At 38.5% G+C, this 20,259-nt stretch overlaps 1 protein-coding gene across 1 annotated transcript in view; it reads right to left on the reverse strand.

The window, feature by feature from the left end:
- COL19A1 (collagen type XIX alpha 1 chain) overlaps positions 1-20,259 on the reverse strand; it is a 182,591-nt gene that overhangs the window by 83,734 nt on the left and 78,598 nt on the right. The window contains exons 12-14 of the mRNA XM_063313353.1: positions 13,658-13,702; positions 9,304-9,357; positions 6,239-6,274 (exon numbers count right to left, since the gene is read on the reverse strand). Coding sequence (XP_063169423.1) covers positions 6,239-6,274; positions 9,304-9,357; positions 13,658-13,702 — 135 coding nt within the window. The remainder of the gene's footprint in view (positions 1-6,238; positions 6,275-9,303; positions 9,358-13,657; positions 13,703-20,259) is intronic.

A 20,259-nucleotide genomic window follows, 5' to 3' on the forward strand; every position in this document is an offset into this window, starting at 1 on the left:
TTTTTCCTCCCTGGTTTATATACCCAGGAATATTCCTCATGCTTAATTCATTAACCATAAACTGGCTCCATTATGGTGACAAGTTATATGAAACCACAGAAGTTAAACTTCCCCCTGGGGTCACACACTTCCTACCTTGGATTTGGCTAAGAGGAAACTGATAGCCTCTGCTTCCTTTTAAATCATTAGCAGTTTAGCCTGTTGTCCAAGCTGTATGGCACAAAAACTGCAGCTCACAACTCCCTTTTCTTTCCATCTGCTGTTTTTCCAGCGATTCTCTGCTCTACTCACTTGCTCTACCCACCATGGATTCTCTCCTTCCTTAGACTCCCCCATATTCCCCAGCATCTCCGGGTTTCCACATTCATCCCTGCTGAGTTCAGCATAGCTGTCCCCACTCACAGTTTCCTAGTCCACCTTCAGATTCCCTGAATACCTCCAGCTGCCCCACATCCTTCTCCCAACCCTAACAATCCTTCACAACCTAGCCTCCAGCCTCCTGAAATATTACTGGGCATGTTTGGTCTGCTATTGGGGTTCTCCCCCTATCTCTGTATTCTTTTGTGGTTTATCAACACCAAGAGTTTCCCCAAACCTGTCGATATTTTGTGTAAATATATCAGTTTGTCTACAAGGCTCCAAAGAAGTTCTGGTCAATTTCTACATCTTAAATTACCTGGTCATGATAAAACATTAAAAATGATAACCTAGGAAACCAAAATGTTAAGGCTGAGGCCCTGCTTGAATTTAAGGCAAGTTTCAACTCCCACATCCACCCACCTATCCAAAATAACAGAAGGAAGCATATACATAATTGTTTGCATTGTCTTCATAGCATGAAGTGGCATGTATTAAATCACATGAAGGTGGTCCTTACAATTAAAAAGGCACAGAAGTGGCATCACTGGCTGCAGAGTGACAAAGTGCTACAGCTTTCTTATTCCACCTGTAATCCCTATATGAGGCATATGGACATCTATGAAGTCTTCTCCGTGTACACAGTCTTACTTGACACAGGGAGGGGAGAGAGAAATCTTTATGATTTCTGAGCAGAGCCAGAAAAGCAATTCACACCCACTCTTAACCAAGTGGACTAATTGGCTTGAGAGGTTTTGCCATTGGTTCTAGCCCATCAAGGTGATACCCAGAGGCACTACTCAGTCTGACTCCTACTGTGACCAGCCAATGATCTTCTCTGCCACATCTGCAACCAATGAGTACTCTGAGTAGAAATGTAGGATATAAATCAACAATATAATATCATCTTAATCCTACATCATCTATTATATCTCCAAGTCTCTCTTAAGAGATCAGATAATATTTAGTCTTTTTATTTGGTATATGCTTAAACGCAGTACAAGACCTATTTTTCCCCAAAACCACCACTGTATGAGGAATGTTGAGCTGAAACCATGTGGTCAGCCCAAAGTCACCCACTGATAGCTTCCATGACTGAGGCTAGGCTCACCTTAACCACTGAACATACCATACTGGTTCTCAAAACGTTTCTGCCAGGTTTCCAATGGGGAGATTCTACATGTCAAATAAGGGTTTCCACCACTACATAGTGAGAATGACCTACAGCCAAGTTGTTTTTACGCATGTCTATGTGTGCATGTTTCTGAGAATTAGTTTGCAATATATCATGGTGGCCCTCCAAGGCAGAAAATTTCTGAAGGGGTATGATAAATACTATCCTGCTTGATCATATAAAAATAAACGTCTTATAATTAAAAAGTTAGCATATCAGCCAGAAATACTACCCCAGCCTGAGCCCTATTATTTAGTAGTGTTTTTATTTGTTATGAATTTATATTTAAGCCCAGTAAAGTCCTTTGCTTCTCCCCCAACAACTTTGTGATGTAGGTTGGGCTGAAAGAGAGTGACTGGCCCACTATCATCCACTGAGTGTTCCATGGCTGAGGGTAGAGTAGAACCTGGGTCTCCACTGTACAACATCTTAATAACTACACCACGCTGGCTCTCATTATGCTAGTTTTCTGCCTGAAGGGAGTTTTTCCTAGTGGGAATTGTGATAAAATATGATCCATGCCTACATGGATACCTGAAGTAGTGCGGTTCACTTTGAACTACCCCAGCATTCTGCAGAAGAAGGTGCCCAGTGGATATCACAGGCTGTTAAGAAGGAGCTCTGGGTTTTGTGATATTGGGTGGTGCTGTGAGAAAAAAGCACCAGGAAACAGATAGCTCCTGCACAATGAAGGCATGAGCCAAATTAACGTTACATTTTCAAGGATTTCAGTTGTTGATGTGTATGTTAATTTTCATCTCTCTCACTACACTTGATCTTAGCCAAAATTCTTAGTTTTTGCCCAACACCATTATAAGATTCACTAATGGCAAATACATGGGACTCCAATTGAACAGGTGCACACCTATAGATACCTTGGAGTGCAGTTCCATGCTTCCTTATCCTGGAACGCTCATTTTCTTTACCAGGCAAGTGTTGCACAGCATACCTCATCAGCTATTGCAAGATTCTACCATTCAAAAGGAGCCCATTATACTCCTGCAGCTTGCAAGGTCTTTCAGGCTGAGGTAGTCCCTCAGTTTCTCTATGGCTCTCAAATCTGCTCCCTTGCTAAGCTTAATATTATTGAAATCATTCAGAATAAGTTCATTAGAGCCATATTGATGGCACCAAACAGTATTAAAAATGCTATTCTACAGGTAGAAATAGGTATAGTTTCATTGGATACCAGAGCATGGTACCTTCTTCTTACCTTCTGGCTCAAGTTAATTCTGTTGCCTATAGGTTTAGCCTCATTAAAATGATTAGAGATCATTTTAAGTCATCATGGCTTAAAAAAAGCCTTAGATAAAATTAAATGCCAGGCTTCTCTATGGAAAGTCTGTGCTCATTAGGATTTGATAATGCTAGAACTGCCCTGACACAACGAATCTGGGGTATAGGTCTCCAAACAAATTTAAGTAAGGTGCTACATTCCAATGTCTGTCATTTTCTTCCAGAAGGGTTCGTTCCAGCTTCTTCCATCACAATTTTGAAATTTTGTAAAGCTTTTACTTTACCCAGGCTGGACGTACTGCCCTCAGCAGTCCTTTCTGGACATTTTAAGGGTACTCCTATGTACTTTTGGTTATGAACCTGCAAGGTTACTCAGATCAGCAGGAGTAACACTTTAGAAGAGGTCCTTTTTGCCAGAAACTCATCTGTCTGGACTTTCTCTTTTGTGAACCCAGACTAGGATGTGGAATGAATTTCCAAATAATGTTAATTTGGTCCCATTTTCCCAGTAAGTAGGAAAAAAAAAACAATAAAAATCTCTTTCACCAAGCTTATAACTATTAGTTGAACTAAGTTATGATTTTAATGATATTGATTTTAAATTTATCTTGATTTTAATGATATTGATTTTATTCATATATTTTATAATTTGTATTTTTAATTGCTGTAGGCTGTTTTTTTTTTTATAGGGACGCGGTGGCGCTGCGGGTTAAACCGCTGAGCTGTTGATCGGAAGGTCGGCGGTTCGAAACCGCGCGGCGGGGTGAGCTCCCGTTGCTCGTCCCAGCTTCTGCACACCAAGCAGTTCGAAAACATGCAAATGTGAGTAGATTAATTGGTACCGCTTCGGCGGGAAGGTAACGGCGTTCCGTGAGTCATACTGGCCACATGACCCGGAAGTGTCCTATGGACAACGCCGGCTCCAAGGCTTTGAAACGGAGATGAGCACCGCCCCCTAGAGTCGGACACGACTGGACTTTACGTCAAGGGAAACCTTTACCTTTACCTTTAGGCTGTTTTTTTAGTGTTGGGCAGAGAGAAAAATAGGGCATAGATTTAATTAAATAAAAATAATAGAAGCAATAATAATAATACTAATAATACTAATAGCAATAATCCTATTATGTCATTTGATTGGATATTGATTGAACCTTCTTCTATGAATAAAAGGATTCTTGCTGTCCAAAGAAGAGTTTTTGAAATAGTGGAGTGTTGTGCTGGAGGAAGAGGAATTCACTGATGTTATCTCCCCTTTATAATCTCCATGCTACCCTTTACAGAATTCTCTAGAGCAGATTTTATAAGATGGAAAATCTGGAAAAATGCCATCTGTATCTTACACTGGCAAGACATTAGTGGAATTCTGGTGAAAGCGCACCTTTCTTTGAGGATAAAATACTGTAGGATGCAAGACAGAGAATAAAGTACAGGGTCTCCTTTGTCTGTAATTATATAATCCCAGAGCCAGCTTGAGCAACAGAATGAGGAGGCTATCTCTGGTGGAAGAATATAAAAGGTCAGCAAACTGCCATCCATCCAGCCATCCACGTTATTATATATTAGTGATAGGGGGAGATGCTTGTGATATTCTAGGGTCACATGTATTAAAATAATTAGAATGCATTTAGATAGTCTGTACTTGGCTAGAAGGGTAGGAAAGTATCATTTACGGTTCCACCTCAGGCAGCAAAAGTATCTTGGACCAGTTCTGTCTTGAAACTGCAAGATGCCACTTGTTAACTGCATTTGTATGTGGCAGTAACCACAGAACATGTCTAGGTCTGAATGACTAACTTCTTCATTCTGTTTGCTTTGTACCAAATGTGTTATCTGATGCTTCATTTAACCAGGCCTCAAGGAATACGGAGCCAGCATTCCAAGTATCTGTTTAGTAAGCACGTCTAGGTGCTTTTGCTTGTGACGGACTTAACCCTTGGCTTCTGCTTAAGCATTTGGTACCATCTGGATGAGTATTTTATAACTCCCCAAAGGGATGGGCCATAGGAACGTAAAAATGGATGCTCATTTTCCTGGGGAACTAAAAGCTGTGGATCAAATGTCAAGAGGAATAGTTTTCATATACTTTATGAGAGAGATCACCATACCACCTTCCTTCACCTGTCACTCTTGTGACATGGCGTCCACAGGCTTAAGCTCTGGATGCCAGAAAGGAGAGAGGAGCTTAGCCAACTGTGTCATTTCAGAGAAAAACCCCTGACTCCTTCTGCCTTAATTCAGCACCTTGACAAAACTGTGAGGATAAAGCTGTCATCTCTGGTGTTCAGTCACTGCATGGCCCTTGCAGGATATCAGGACTTGAAAGCAACATCAACCATTTTAGTCCATTATGTTATTTTAACATTAAGGAAACAATCTACATTATGTGGGAAATTAAACATTCATATTTAAAATTAAGAAGTTATGCTTTAAGTAAGGAATTATACTATTTTACAGCCATGCTCATGCGTCTATATGACTTTTTCAGGCCATTTCCAAATACTTTTCTTAGGAAAAAAAAGTCTACTGAAACTTTTTCAGTATTACTCCATGCCCACATAGAGAGTAGACAAAGCCAACTATTATAAGCATCCTGTGACTATTAGCTAAAGTTTAATTGACTAATTTGGACTGCTAAGTAGGTGACACTAGGGAAAAAAAAATAACAAAATTTTCCCCCTAAGTGCCCAAAATGTAATAGTCATTCTTCTCATTAGGATGTAGGTTGGATCTCAGTTTTCAGACTTTGACTTTATACAGGCAGGTTTTAAACCCAGTATTTGAGGGGCAATTCTAGAGTGAATGTAGGCTACAATAAATATAATGAAACTTCAGTAAGGGTGTTGCAAGACATCCGATGGCTCTTTACAATTAGCTTACAGCTGAGCAAGGAGTGCTAGACTCCAATTTCAGTTTCCCATCTCTATTACCTCTGACATACCCCCAATAATTTTCTTCTGCTCCAAAAGCTCTGAGAGATACATTTGGCTGCTAGAGGAAAATGCAGCATAAAGGATTGATTTTCCAGATCTTTGAAGGAGTGTCCATTACGTGACTGGTTTTAAAGTCATCAGGAAAATGATACTATATGCATCTACTTCGACTAGGGAAAAGGCACTGCAACACTTCAGTTGTCCTTCTGAATGCATTATTAAATATGAAAAGTGATAAACAGAGTGACATATTCTTTTCACCTATCAGGTTGTTTTGCAAGTGTTTGCATGACCTCATTTCACACAGTGAGATAGCCAGAGCACTTTTGAACAGAGTGGAAGTGGAGTGTGTTCAGCTGAACAAGTCTAATGTTCCCCTCACTATTTTTATAAGTTGCTAGTTGCACATTTTGTGCAACTGAGAAAGTGATCATTTCATTTAGTTAGGTAAATTAATTAGTGCCAAAAAAGCCCGCCATCCTATATATAGGCCAATACTTAGAAGAAGATTCCTTCTTTGTTTCCAAATTAATGTACTTACTGCAAGGGCAGCAGGTCCTGGAGGTCCTGTATCACCCTATAATATTAGGAAGAAAGAAAAGTCAGCAATCTCATATTAGTGCAATTTTTAAAAATGCCACTACATTTTAAATATTTAACTTGACATCTATGGTCCACTAAGCTTCATTTGAAATACTTAATTCTAAAAAAAAAAATTCCCTTCTTACCCATATGGGTGGTATGCGTCTTCCTCAACCTTGTGTCCTCTACTTGAGGCCTGGGAGTTTGAGGGTTCTGCACAGTGTCTTTGCTGTTCGTAGCACTGCACTCTTCTGGACAGAGAGCTCTGACGTTGTTCCTGGGATCTGTTGGATCCACTCTCCCAGCTTGGGAGTCACAGCCCCGAGTGCCCCCCCCACCACTGGGACCACTTTGGCCTTCACTTTCCACATCCTCTCTAGTTCCTCCCTCAGGCCCTGGTACTTCTCCAGCTTCTCATACTCTTTCTTCCTGATGTTGCTGTCACTTGGCACCACTACATCTATCACCACCACTGTGGATAGATGTCATGGCTAAATAGTCTACACATCTGGCTGCTGGACCTCACAAGGATTTCCCAGTAAGAAAAAAGCAGCATGAACACCGACCTGCTATGCCATATGACTAAAAAAAAACACACACACACACCACTGTCTTCTGGTCCTTGTCTATTACCACAATGTCTGGTTGATTGGCCAGTACCTACCTGTCTGTCTGGATCTAGAAGTCCCACAGGATCTTAGCCCTGTCATTCTCCACAACCTTCTGTGGAATCTCCCATCTGGACTTGGGAGGGTCTAGCCCGTACACTATGCAGATGTTCCTCTACACAATGCCAGCTACTTGGTTGTGCATCTTACACCCTGCCACTATGTGTCGGACTGTCTCCGAGGCCTCTCTGCACAGTCTGCACCTTGGGTCCTGTCTAGTGTGGTAGACCCCTGCTTCTATGGATCTGGTGCTTAGTGCCTGTTCTTGTGCTGCTATGATCAGTGCCTCAATTTAGTTTAAAAAATCTGATGAGATAGTGAAAATTAAAGTGATTTAATTTTTAAGCCCAAGGTCAGCAAATGCCCGAGTGGGGGAGATGGGCGGTAATAAAAATATGACAAATAAATAAATAAATAAATGCCATCTGAGTGGAGATCCAGGCTTATCCATAGATGGCTCATTGTTCAGGGTAAGGTAAAGGTAAAGGTTTCCCTTGACGTAAAGTCCAGTCGAATCCGACTCTAGGGGGCGGTGCTCATCTCCGTTTCTAAGCCTTAGAGCTGGCGTTGTCATAGACACTTCCGGGTCATGTGGCCAGCATGACGACTCGGAACGCCGTTACCTTCCCACCGAAGCAGTACCTATTGATCTACTCACATTTGCATGTTTTCGAACTGTTAGGTGAGCAGGAGCTGGGACAAGCAACGGGAGCTCACCCCGCCGCGCGGTTTCAAACCACCAACCTTCCGATCGACAGCTCAGCGGTTTAACCCGCAGCGCCACCGCGTCCCTTACCCTGTTCAGGGTAATATGGTTAAAAATTTGAGGGTTAGCTTATCTGCAGATGGGCTTATACGCGAGTATATATGGTAAGTCTATTCGGTCCCATTTTTGCATCAGCTTCTGTAACTGTTTCTAAAATGTCTATCATGAAACTTGGTTTATATTTCTTCTATATTTTTGTATACTTTTTCATCATATCCTCCTATCTGAAGGCAATTTCCCCTACTCTGTACATTTTTTGCAAGTAATTTTCATACAGTAATATTCTATTGAATCCACTTGGCAATGGGTACGTTTTAACCATTTTTTTGTGTGGCAGACTGCATTTCTAAATTCAGAGAAGTGGGTCCATCAGCATGTAACTGTGCTCCTGCGCATGTATACTAACTAGATTCCTAGGAGGAATCCTAAAGGAAGTAAGGGTATTATTATGATGAGGTGAGAGCAGTGGGGAAGATGGAAGAAAGACTGCCTGTTCCCTCTGTTATTAGTATTTCTGACTGTGGGTGGTGGGAGGGAGAAGCTCAGATCATTCCCATTCCAGCTGATATAAATGTCATGTGCCAGTGATGTAAAAGGGGGTATATGCAGAAGAGAGTGTGCACAAAAGGACATGCATGGTCCTGAACCCACCTAACCTTTCTGGACATTTGGATTAGGTAAATTCAGTTTACCTAATTTAAAATACAAATTAGGCAAATGTCTACTTCAACTATAGGGGGACTGGAGAGGAAAGGCTGGCTGAGGTCCATACATTTTCTGGTGAAGGGGAGACATACTTTTGCAGGAGTACAAAGCAAGAAGCAATGAAGTGGCAAATAATGAAATGGCAACAATGAATCTGTTGCACTTTTAAAAGGTTTTCTATTGTGGCATACGTTTTCCATGGATCATAGCTTTCTTCCTCAGACAAGCAAAGCAGTGACTCTCACAAGGGAACAGGCATATACAATAGATGGAAGAGTCTGCTTTATGTACCGAGGGGAAAGGATCCAGTGGTAGAAGTGGTGGTGGGTCACATTATTCTGCAAAATACCAAGAGTACCAAATCTGGTGACCCACGATCCATACTTAATTAAAGAACGCTATAGATGATCAGCTCCAGTAATATTAATGGGATACAGCAATACCTTCAGAGGGACAATTGCTACATAATTAAGTTATTTAGAAATGAGGCAGTATAATGACATGACAGATATGCACATAGTGCTTAGGACTGCAGTGTATCTGCACTTATGCTTGCAAGTGGAAGAGGGAGAGGAAGAGGAAAGAAGAGGGGACAGGAACAAAATTGGATGGAGATGAGGGGAGGGGAAGATGTAGTTGCATAGGAGCAAAATGAGACGGTTATCCTGCTTAAGTAAAACTTGGGTAAGTAACACTTCCCAAGCAGTTGTTAATATTCAGGCTAATCTTCAAAGGCACCCACACTACAGCACTGGATGCAGCCTTTAGTATTTCTTGTTCATTCTTTTGTTTTCAGCAAATTTCTTCTTTTCACTAAATGGCCCTCCAATTCTCAGCTGCCTATTGGTTCAATATAACTATTTGCACATGGACACACATGCATACCTTTTCTCCCTTTGCACCAGTCATTCCACGATCACCAGCATCACCTTTTAGACCCTATGGACAAAGCAGAAAAGATAAGGAAACGTATTTAATATATATTAAGTAAGTAAGAAGAGCCAATTTGGTGTAGTGGTTAAGGTACCAGGCTAGAAACTGGAAGGCCGTGAGTTCTAGTTCTGCTTTAGGCACAAAGCCTACTGGGTGACTTTGGGCCAGTCTCTCTCTGCCCTAGGAAGGAGGCAAGGGTGAGCCCAATGTTTCTTAACCTTGGCAACTTTAAGCTGTGTGGACTTCTACTCCCAGAATTCCCCAGTCAGCACTGGGGAATCTGATTTCACTTTTATTGTTCTTGGGCATGTAAGCAATCAAAGAGTTAACTGTAAAACAATATTTGTTCTGTCAGAAGAAGACAGACCAAACAAAGAGAAATGAGTAGGAGAAAAAAAAACCCTTCCTTAATGCCCATGCTTGAACAGTATAAATACAAATTACACTATTCAGATTTCTGAATGGTTATTTAAGCAACTGAATTTCTGTGAACTATAAACAAAAATGGTTATGAGATTTCAGAAAGCAAATGGAATATGTACATAAACTTACATATTTATTATGTAAGTTCCCTTTCAGGGTCTGCAATGTTATGCAGTGGGCAAGAAAGGAGTAAAGAAATTCTAAGAAAAATAGAACATAATAGCTGAAAATTACTTAATACCAGCACCATTCATACCTTTCTATCTTTGCAAAACATCCTTGCTTCCTCCACATCCTTATGCTGCTTAATATATCGCCTTTGTCTTTACACTTCTCATTTCTCTCTTTTTGAGGATCTCATCAATTTCATTCCACTACAGTTTTCTTGGACTTCTTTCTCTCAATCCATTCATACTTTCTTCATATATTTATTAAGCAATTTAGCCCTATTCATTTGTTTCTATACGATCACTTCAAATTTTGTACACAATCCACATTCATTCCACACCCATTCATTCTTGACCCTATTTCTTCTTGTTTTACTACACTTCTTAAAAAACCCACTCCGTCGATTCATTTTATTTTTATGTTTCTCCTTACATATCCAATTCTCACTTCCATATACACAAATGGGCAAAAGCATGCTCTTATATCCAGCCATTTTTACTTCTTTGAGCAAACACCTTCCTTCCTTGCAAGAAACTACCTAATATTTTTCTACTAACTTTTGCTCATCTCAAAAAGCACCTTGGTCTTTGATAGATTGATTTTCAGATCCATAGTTCACATTGCATCATTCATGTCTCTAAACAACACACCCCTAACATTACAAGCATTCTTTATATCTTTATCAATAAGTACATTTAAACTATCAAGGCCACATCACATACCCTTTTCCTCATGTTGAACCATTTGCTAAGCAATCCATTTTTTTCTTATGAAAGCTTTACTTCCATCATATACCACTCTTTTTGAATTATAACCAATCTTCAACTCCATGCTTGCACAAAGCATTCCATAGTTCATTATTTTTTGATCATATACTTAATCTAAATTAAGATACATTCAATGAACTTTCTTTCTCATATTCATATATTTTTCAATTACTTGATAAAGAATAAAAATCTGGTCTGGATCTCTCTGGCCAACATAAAACAACATAGCACATCCCAAATTATGCTAACTAATTAAATCCCCCTATAGTTTTTATTTATTTATTTATTTATTTATTTAATTTATTTATCATATTTTTATCACTGCCCATCTCCCCCATGCGGGAGACCCTGGGCGGTTCACAATAAAAAACAATTTAAATTTCCATTAAATCATAAATAATACCAATAATTAATAAATATAAAATCTAATGAAATCCAAGTAACGGCAAATCTAATTCAACCCATTAGGGGATTGCATTCACTCTTCTTACTTTTTCCTTTGAAAAGGGGAAGATTAATGACACACTTCCAGTTGTCAGGCATAGATGCAGTGCACTGCCATTCCATAAACAAACCATATCCATATTTTAATATATCAGTTATACCACCTACACCTGCATCCTTATCATTTTTCAGTGACTACACAGCATTCATTATTTCCTTTTCATCTGTTTTTTTTCTGGAAGACTAGCATTCATAGCATTAATATTATATGCCTGACATAGTGTTATCATTTCCATACAAATCTCTAAAATTTTCCTTCCAGCATTCCCTCACTTCAGTGTCATCACTTCACTGCTTTTATTTTTAATTTCATTCACTGAGCTAGAGGCTCCTAGTTTAGCCTTCTTCACCCCCAATAAAAAAACATTTAAAAAGATATTGATAGGTTACAAAATTAGGCTGAAATAACTCAGTGAAATGCACTGCAAAGTTCTTCACTTTCAAAAAGAGAAATCAAATGCAGAAATATGGGTAGGTAGATATCATCCTCTGAAGATGCTAATAAAAACATGAAAATAGAGGATCAAATAGAATTGATGAATAAAATGGGTTTTAACATTGAGAAGAAGGTAAAATACTTGGGTATCACTATGATAAATATGAATTTTATGTTATTTCAAAATAACTATGTTAAGACATGGAATGAAGTTAAAAAAAGATATGTTAAGAAAGGAGAAAATACAACTGTCATTGTTGGGGAGAATCTCTGTGATTAAGATGCATGTCTTACCTAGAATGTTATTTTTATTTCAGACAATACCTGTTTTGACAACTAATGCACCATTTAAACAATGGCAGGAGGATATATATAAATTTGTGTGGCAGGGAAAAAACATGAGTTACATATAAGGTGTTACAAAATGTAAAAGAAAGAGGAAGATTGGGTTTACTTGATTTGAAATTATATTTTGTGGCTTGTTGTTTAGTCTGGATGAAAGAGTGGATGTTGCTGAGAAATAGAAGGCTTTTGGAGCTAGAAGAACATGACAAGGTTTGGTTGGCATGGATATTTATAGTACAACAAAGCTAAGATTAATGTAGATTTTAAAAATCATTTTGTGAGACCTGCCATATTGAGACTATGAAAGAGATATAAACTCAGGTTGTGCTCAAAAACACCTTTGTGGCTCTCAGCATAAGAAGCATTTTATAGACGAGAAATAATAAGGAAGTATAAATGGCTAACTTATTGTGAGACATTAGAATTGTCAAGGGGAACGTAAAATAAAATCAAGAGAAGATCTGGTGGCAGAAGGACATACTTGTCAATGGTTTTCTTATATACAATTATTAGAAAGATTTAAGGTAGACAAAAGAACTTTTGGTTTTGAACAGGATAAGACTGAGTTTGAAATAGAACTGTGTATAAATGATGAACATGTTACTGCTAAAATGTATAGATGTTCACTGAAGTTTGAAACAGAAGAGGAACAAGTGAAAGAATTTATGATAAAGTGGGCTAAAAATTTTGGCTACAATACACAAATGGGACAGTGGGAAAATATGTGGTTGAAAGGACTGACATTTACATTACGTTATATTCTTAAAGAGTAATTTTTATAAAATGATGTATCATTGGTATACATCTCTGGAGAAACTATCTAGAATGTATAAAGGTACTTCAAATTTATGCTGGAAATGTGAACAACAAGAAGGGACATTTTATCATGTTTGGTGGATGTGTAAAAAACCCAGGAAGTATCGGATTCAAATACATACACTAATTCAGAAGATTTTAAAGATTAATATACAATTAAAACCAGAGGTTTTTCTTTTGGGACTGATGGATAAACAATTAGAAAAAAGTCATGGAACTTTATTTTTATATGTGATAAGTGCTGTGACATTATCATATGCACAAAGGTGGAAAGATTTGACCTTACCCACAACGGAGGAGTAGATGGTGAAGATAATGAAACTTGCTGGAATGGCTGAATTGACTTCTTTGAACAGAGAAAAGACTTTCTATGTTTACTGCTGACTGGAAATCCCTTATAGACTTTTTGTGTGAAACAAAAAATGAACTTATGATTTCTGGTTTTGATGATTAGAAAAAAAATAGATTATAGAAAAAATGAGAGCTACATTGTAACCATAGAGTAAGAGGTAAATGTATACTTACAACTGCTGTAAAGAAAACTAGAAGCTCCTCTTTATATTTTCTTTACATTTTCTGCATTTTTGGCTTTTTCTTTTCTTTTTTTCTTTCTTTTCTTATTCTGTATTAGTTTTTGTAAGTTTTTATCTTTCTCTTTTAAAATTTTAATAAAATTATTTTTAAAAAAAGGAAAAAGAGATTTTCCCATTTGCTTCTTCAAGTGATTGCTGAATTAAACTGTGCAAGCGTATAAATTAGCTAAGCTGCTATTTCTTCATTAGGATTGCAGGGTACAATCACCTTTGTATCCACAAAGAAGTTAAATAAAACATACATATCAACTTACATCCCTTCCAGGTATGCCATCAGATCCTTTTTCTCCTTTTTCACCCTAAAAGGAAAACAAACAAACACCCAAGTAACTTATGCGCTTAGGAAAAATATCTTCTTGGAGACTATTGCAGAAACTTTAATTGACACCTCAGTACAATCTGCACTTATTACCTACAATATTATGTTTTAATTTTTTTACTAATTTAATTTTGCATAGTTCTCTCAAGGAATTCAAGCCAAAGAATAACAAAATGGTTAGATAAAAGTGCAACTAAATTTGTTAATGATGTTTTCGCAGACAAGGAAAATACTTGTTTCCATCTTCCAGGGCATCATTATCACTTACCTCTGAGAAATAAGACTCTAGCCCATACAAATATGTGGTACAAGAAGGCTCAATGATTTTATTATGCCAATAGCACCAGATCATATTATATTGATTCAGCTGAGATGCTCTCCGTATCATCAGAAGAACTCGGGACTCCAGAAGTGGTGGCTGACAGTGGAACTAGATCTTAATCAAATGATCTTTGTTTTATCTACATGTTAGCCTTTATTTGACAGTCCATATAGTTCCCACTCAGAGACGGTAGTATAATAATCAAAACACATATATCAATGCCTTAAGAGGAGGAGATAATATTCTTGCTATGACAGTTTTGCCACATAATCCAAGTCACCACTTAAAAAAAAATCAAGGTAGATGTCTAAGGAGAAAGAATTTGTGGCTTTTGGATGATAAAATGAAACAAAGTGGTACAGTCTTGGCACAGGGATAAGAGATGGCTATAATAATGTTCCCCTTATTTCCTTTTTCTGTCTTTTTGTTAAGGTTAGAGTTTACCTCAGAAAAGTCTTTGGCACCCACATGTACTCCCACCTAAGCACGGATAATTTGGAGAAAAAGGTAATTTCATTACTAAAATGGAAGGACTACTTGCACTTAAGATGGGCCTCTGTCCTATTTAACACAGAATAATTATAGGCACACCCATCCAGCTGCATTGCCTTGTTTCCCTCCCCTCCACTCCTGGAGCTAGCAGAAAATTAGGTTGGCCTAAGTCTTGCTGTCCCCACAGCCCACTTTTACTGTACACAGCTTAGTTTGTGCTATGTTGCTGTCCATACAGCTTTAATGTATGATATTCTAAGGGCCGTGATTGGTTGCTCCCTCAGATAAAATTCTAGCTCCACCCATCATAATCCACTATGTGAAAACTTTTTTTTAAAGCAGCGGGGGGGAGGGAGTGGCTGCAGAAGCCATCTGTTTGTACTACTGTACTAAGTCCTTGGTGCTCTCTGAGCTTGGTTGTTTGCTTGCAGACGTTTCATTACCAGACTACGTAACATCATCAGTGCTGGTCAGTGTGGGGTTTGCTCCCTGTTTATATACAGTAGCTTGCCCTGCCAGTGTTGGTGGGGGTGTGGTTTCACAACTGAAGCCTTCACAACTAAAAAAAGATTGAGGGGAGGGAGAATAGATCAAGGATTAGATGGAAGGGGATGATCACACAGAGCTGATTGGAGCCACAAGTTTGCTGGCACAAAACTCATTGTTTCAGTCCACTTCCCCCATGTACAATGCACCCTACATTGCTCACATGTAGTGTCTGGAAGTGGGATAAGAAGGGAAATACCACTTCCAGAGCAGAGCACCTAAAGCAATCCTTTGGTTGCCTTTGCTGCCAGTGAACACTGAGATACAGGCAGTGGCATGCAAACATGTTCTGTGGAAATAGTGGGCCATCTTCAGATTGCAGCAAGAAGTCTGTTTGGATTTGCCCACAGTAGAGTTAAAAAATAACCTCTGTCTTTTTGTTTCCTTCTTAGCTTTTTTGTTGTCTCTTTTGAATGGTGTGTAAATGTGGTTTATCTCTATTGCTGGCTGATTTGTCTGAATGCCAAGCTTCCAGGAATTCTCTAGATGATGTTACCTAGGTGGGTAATGAAATGTCTGCAAGCAAACAACAAGGCTCAGAGAGTACCAAGGACTCCACATTTCAACCCTGAGCTACAGATATTCTCTTCTATTGGAACCACATATGGGCATCAAACGCTTCAGAAAGCAAGCAAATGGGAGAAATTTGCATGTAGGCAAATGTCCACGAAGGAACAACTATTCTTTCTGCACGAATGCCTATGACAGCATGCCCTGCTCACCAGTGTCAGATACAAACCTCCAATAAACTACACAGCTGGATGGAAAATAGTGGAACAAAGCAGCCAAAAAATGATATGGCTAATGATCATGGATGCTGACCTCAAATGTACTAGCTGTGCTTCAGTAGTTGGTGGCTGTATCTCTCTATTTATCTATATCATTTTGCTTTTACTAGGAACAAGGATAATTATGGAAATCAGTTTGCTAAGCAAATAAACAAATGAAAAGGATTGTGATGTACTACCATCTTTATCAAGGAAGGAAAACAATATTATGTGAAATATAATAACGCCTCTTCCCCATTACATCTACCCACCCCACCTGATCTTGCAGAGAGGGCATGCTGAGGACCCCATCGGTAAGAGAATTCCATCTGATGGGGTCCAGGAGGCGGGCCTTCTCTGCAGTAGCACCCACCCTTTGGAACATCTTGCCCCCAGAGGTGAGGCTAGCCCCATTGCACCTGGCCTTTTGGAGAAACTTGAAGACCTGGCTCTGCCAGCTGGCCTGGGGCGGGGAGGAGAGGAGTCATGCCTGGGGTTGGCTAGTGTCTTGAAGTACCCTTTCCACATGAAGACTGAATGAGACACAGCCATCTGGACTTTATTTTATATCATTAATATGTAATTTTATAATGTATTTTATATACTTATTGTTTTACTGAGTATTTTGTTGTAAACCACCCAGAGTCCCTCCAGTGGGAGGAGATGGGCAGTGACAAATCTGATAAATAAAATAAATAAATAAATAAATATGTCAAACATTTAAATAGTTATCTATTTAGAGAAATCAGATCAGGGTACCTTCATGATTCACTGGATTAATTCAGCTAGCTGAGTGATACAAACCATTTAGGTAAGATTACCTTAGACACAGTCATTGTAGTTTTTAGTCCAATGTTACTATCTGGGAGAAATGAGTTTACATGGCATTCTTGTAACAATGGCTGAAAATAAGAGCCACGGCAGTATGTATGAAATTGTTTTGAATAATAGAGATATTCACAAACCTCTTCAATTTGCACATGGAAGATATAGTCTGGAATTAATTATATATGAAGGGCTCCCACTCCTCTCTATGTATATACTTGAATATGTAAAATCTGTAGTATAAAACCAAATACTTGCATTATGGGTTTTTTAAAACAATATATTAACATAAATTGTTTTTAAAAATGTGTGTGTGTTTTTAAACGTACTCAATAGCCAAATATACGAGATACCATTTCACAAGATACAAGGGGGTGGAAAGTTGGTATCCAGATGGGTTTGCTTACATGAGAATTCAGTGGGTGACATCATATCTGAATAGTATAATCCATACATTCAGTGAAAAATAAATGTACCTAGTACTGCAGCCTAAGTGTTCTTCAGCATATGTTGGGGAGATCCAATGGGAAGGCCATCCTTAAGAACTGAATGAAACTGCATCATATGAAAAAACAAATCCAAAATCTTAGCTGCTAGCTCTCTGAAGTAAGATTCCAATTTCGTAGGTCGATACAATGAACCTGGTGAACTCAAATACAGCGAACTCAAATAGTCAAGAAAGGTTGTATGGCTTGAACAAATACCACGTTGCTCAGAGGGAAGATGATCTTGAATTTAAGATGACATTCACAAAAGGAAGAATAGACAGACAAAAAATAGAGGGAAAAATCCTGTGTAATGCCAGCTTCCCCACCTTGTCAACTTTTTATACGATCCACTAAGTACCAGGTTTGTGAGAAAGGCAAATTTATAAAACACTGATAGTACTCTGCTCATTTCTAAAGTATTTCAGACTGATGTGCCACAAATGTGGAATCCTAGCTATCATTTTGAACCATCTGATGACCTGTATTTGAGAAACTCAAAGGAAAATGAGAACAACATGCTAGGAAAGGAAGAGAATAATTGAAAAGAGAATCAGAGAACAAAGAATGATGAACTAATTGTTAGAAGCTCTATGTGTCCAATAAATATTTTGCATTTTCCTTCCTTAGTCTGTTTCCTTAATTCTTCAAACAAACCCAGCCTGTCCTTTACTTTTTCTATACATAATTCATACTTTTAAGAACAAGGCAAGGCATATTTTCATAATTTACTATTGAATTCCTATATTGTCACATAATAAGAGACAGCATAAATGATAGAGCTTTCTCATAAAAGGCTTCTTTTTTCCTCCCTATTTCCTACGCTGTACAGGTCACCCCATTTATTAATCAGAAAGAGAATCTGTACTTTTACATTTACTCGTCTTAGAGAGCACTTGCAATGCTCATCTAAATGACTGACTCTTCCCAAAGCCTCCAAAGAGGAAAAGAACACACCTGCCAGCAATCTGATTATGACTAACAGCTGGACTACATGGCATTTTAGGTCACTTCCAGGCCTAAATTTTATCATTAAATTTGCATTTTCAAGACTACCAATTTACAGCTCCGTATTAATTGGAACCAGATTACCGCAATGCTCAGTCATTTCCCTCCAGATGTTTAAATTTAGCAAATTGGATCACTGAGCTGAAGTCACAAGCCTTTCAGCTTTTATTTTGGTTTACGGATAGAAATCCAACATGAAGGCAATCCAGTTTGGAGGCATCTTTGAACTGCATTCATGCTGCCTGGAAACTTGTTCCTCCATTAATAAAATTGAAGTAAATCTTTAAATAAAATATTAACATGGTCAATGTTCTCTTTCCTTTCATAGAAGTGAAATACCAGGGAAGGGGCAGATACACAATGAACTTCACATGTGGATGACTGTGGTGGATTTCAGCAGAGCTGTGGTTCTCAGGAAGGAGGGAGCACATTCCAAGAAGGGGAAGGAGATAAGCGGAAACATAGTCCAGGAGGCAGTTGTGGGAAAACCAAGAGATTCAGGATAGCACCACCCTAGAGTTTTCCCAGGTTATTTCCCCGTAGGCCAGGTGGAATAGCTTCAGTCTGGCAAGATTCTGTCTATATAGTGTGAGCAAATAAAGAACTGTAGTTTGGCTGGACCAATTCTTGGTCCGTCTTGGGCTGGGCCTGACAATGACAGAATCAGTCTCCTAGGGAAAACAAAAGTTGAAGGTGTTCTTATAAGTGCACACCACAGGGTCAATATTTAATCTTATTTACAGTTTGATTTTTCTCTAGCTGGAAAACACTGAGACTGCACAATATATAAAAAAAGAACAACTATATTCCCTTTTCTTTTTATAGGTAGTGAAGAGCCAATCTTTTTCTGTCAGCAGATGACAAATGGAATTACTTTCATGGAATGCTTTTTTAAGACATCTATACTTTCCATGGCTTCTGTAGAACGAGTTACTTTTTTTTTAGAGGCTGGCACGTACCATGCAGTCAGTGATTACAACCATGTCAACTGTGCAGTAGACTGGGGAGTGCATTCGGTTCAGTCTGACTTCATACACTTCAGTTTCATTCCATAACATATCTGCTACCACTGTGATTCTCAGTTCACATTCTTCGCTTAAGTATTTGTTACATTTTTATCTCAAGCTTGGGTCGTAATGCCCAGTTTGGTCAGGGTGGGAGCGGGGAACTGTTTCTGGAACGACTAACTTTTCTCCCAATGCTAAAATGGGGGAAAAAGTGCATCTTCAGGAATGTGGGTGAGTTCTTAGACTTACAGCAACAGGTCTAGTGGTTAGAGAGATAAAAAAATATTTTGCCTTTAGTATAGTGAGGATATGGTCTTCTAGGCAAGTAAGCAGTGTTATTCCAAACATTTGTTGAAGGTGTTATAAAGACTGCTGTAAGCATAATCTATTCAGCTTTGATTATCTTTTTTCCCAAAGAAGTCAGTTCTTGCAGTTGTTTAGCTGATCTGTTGGACTTCTTAAATACTGAAACCCTATGCTGGCTTGCTTGTGAGTAAGCACAACTGATGACGTTAGGATTTTTTTCTATATAAACACGCAACAGGTTGGGCCCCATGCTTTTTTCAACTAGAAGCAAAATCTTTTTTAATCATTCCTTTTCATTTAGACTGAATCCCCCACAGGTATTTCTGAGAGTAAAGGAGTTTACAGTACTGTATGCTGGTTTTCTTTTTCTATTTTCTTTCAATTTGTATCTTCTCACAATGTTATGGATACCATTATTCAATACTGGAAAATCAATACTCTGCTTTAAAGCAGTCATGCTGGAAGCCATGCTTTTTGCTAGAAATACTTCATGGATTTTATATAGATTGAATTATTTCTCCAGAATAGACTATTTGAACTTGGACATTCACTGCTGGAAATTGAAACTAGTGCCTGCACTCTGATAAACTTAATTTTTTACACTTTTCTAAGTAAGAAAATGAAACATCACAAGTTAGCATGTGTATTCTCCATTCCATGGAATCTACTGATCAGAAACAAAGTGTGATTTATGCCACAATTCTATTCTTATCTGCTCACATTAAGATTTTACCATCCTGTTCATTTCAATGTCTTCTTACAGAAAAGCATCTTTTATA

The sequence above is a fragment of the Candoia aspera genome, chromosome 1 (assembly GCF_035149785.1).
Source record: "Candoia aspera isolate rCanAsp1 chromosome 1, rCanAsp1.hap2, whole genome shotgun sequence".
Taxonomy (NCBI): Eukaryota; Metazoa; Chordata; class Lepidosauria; order Squamata; family Boidae; genus Candoia; species Candoia aspera.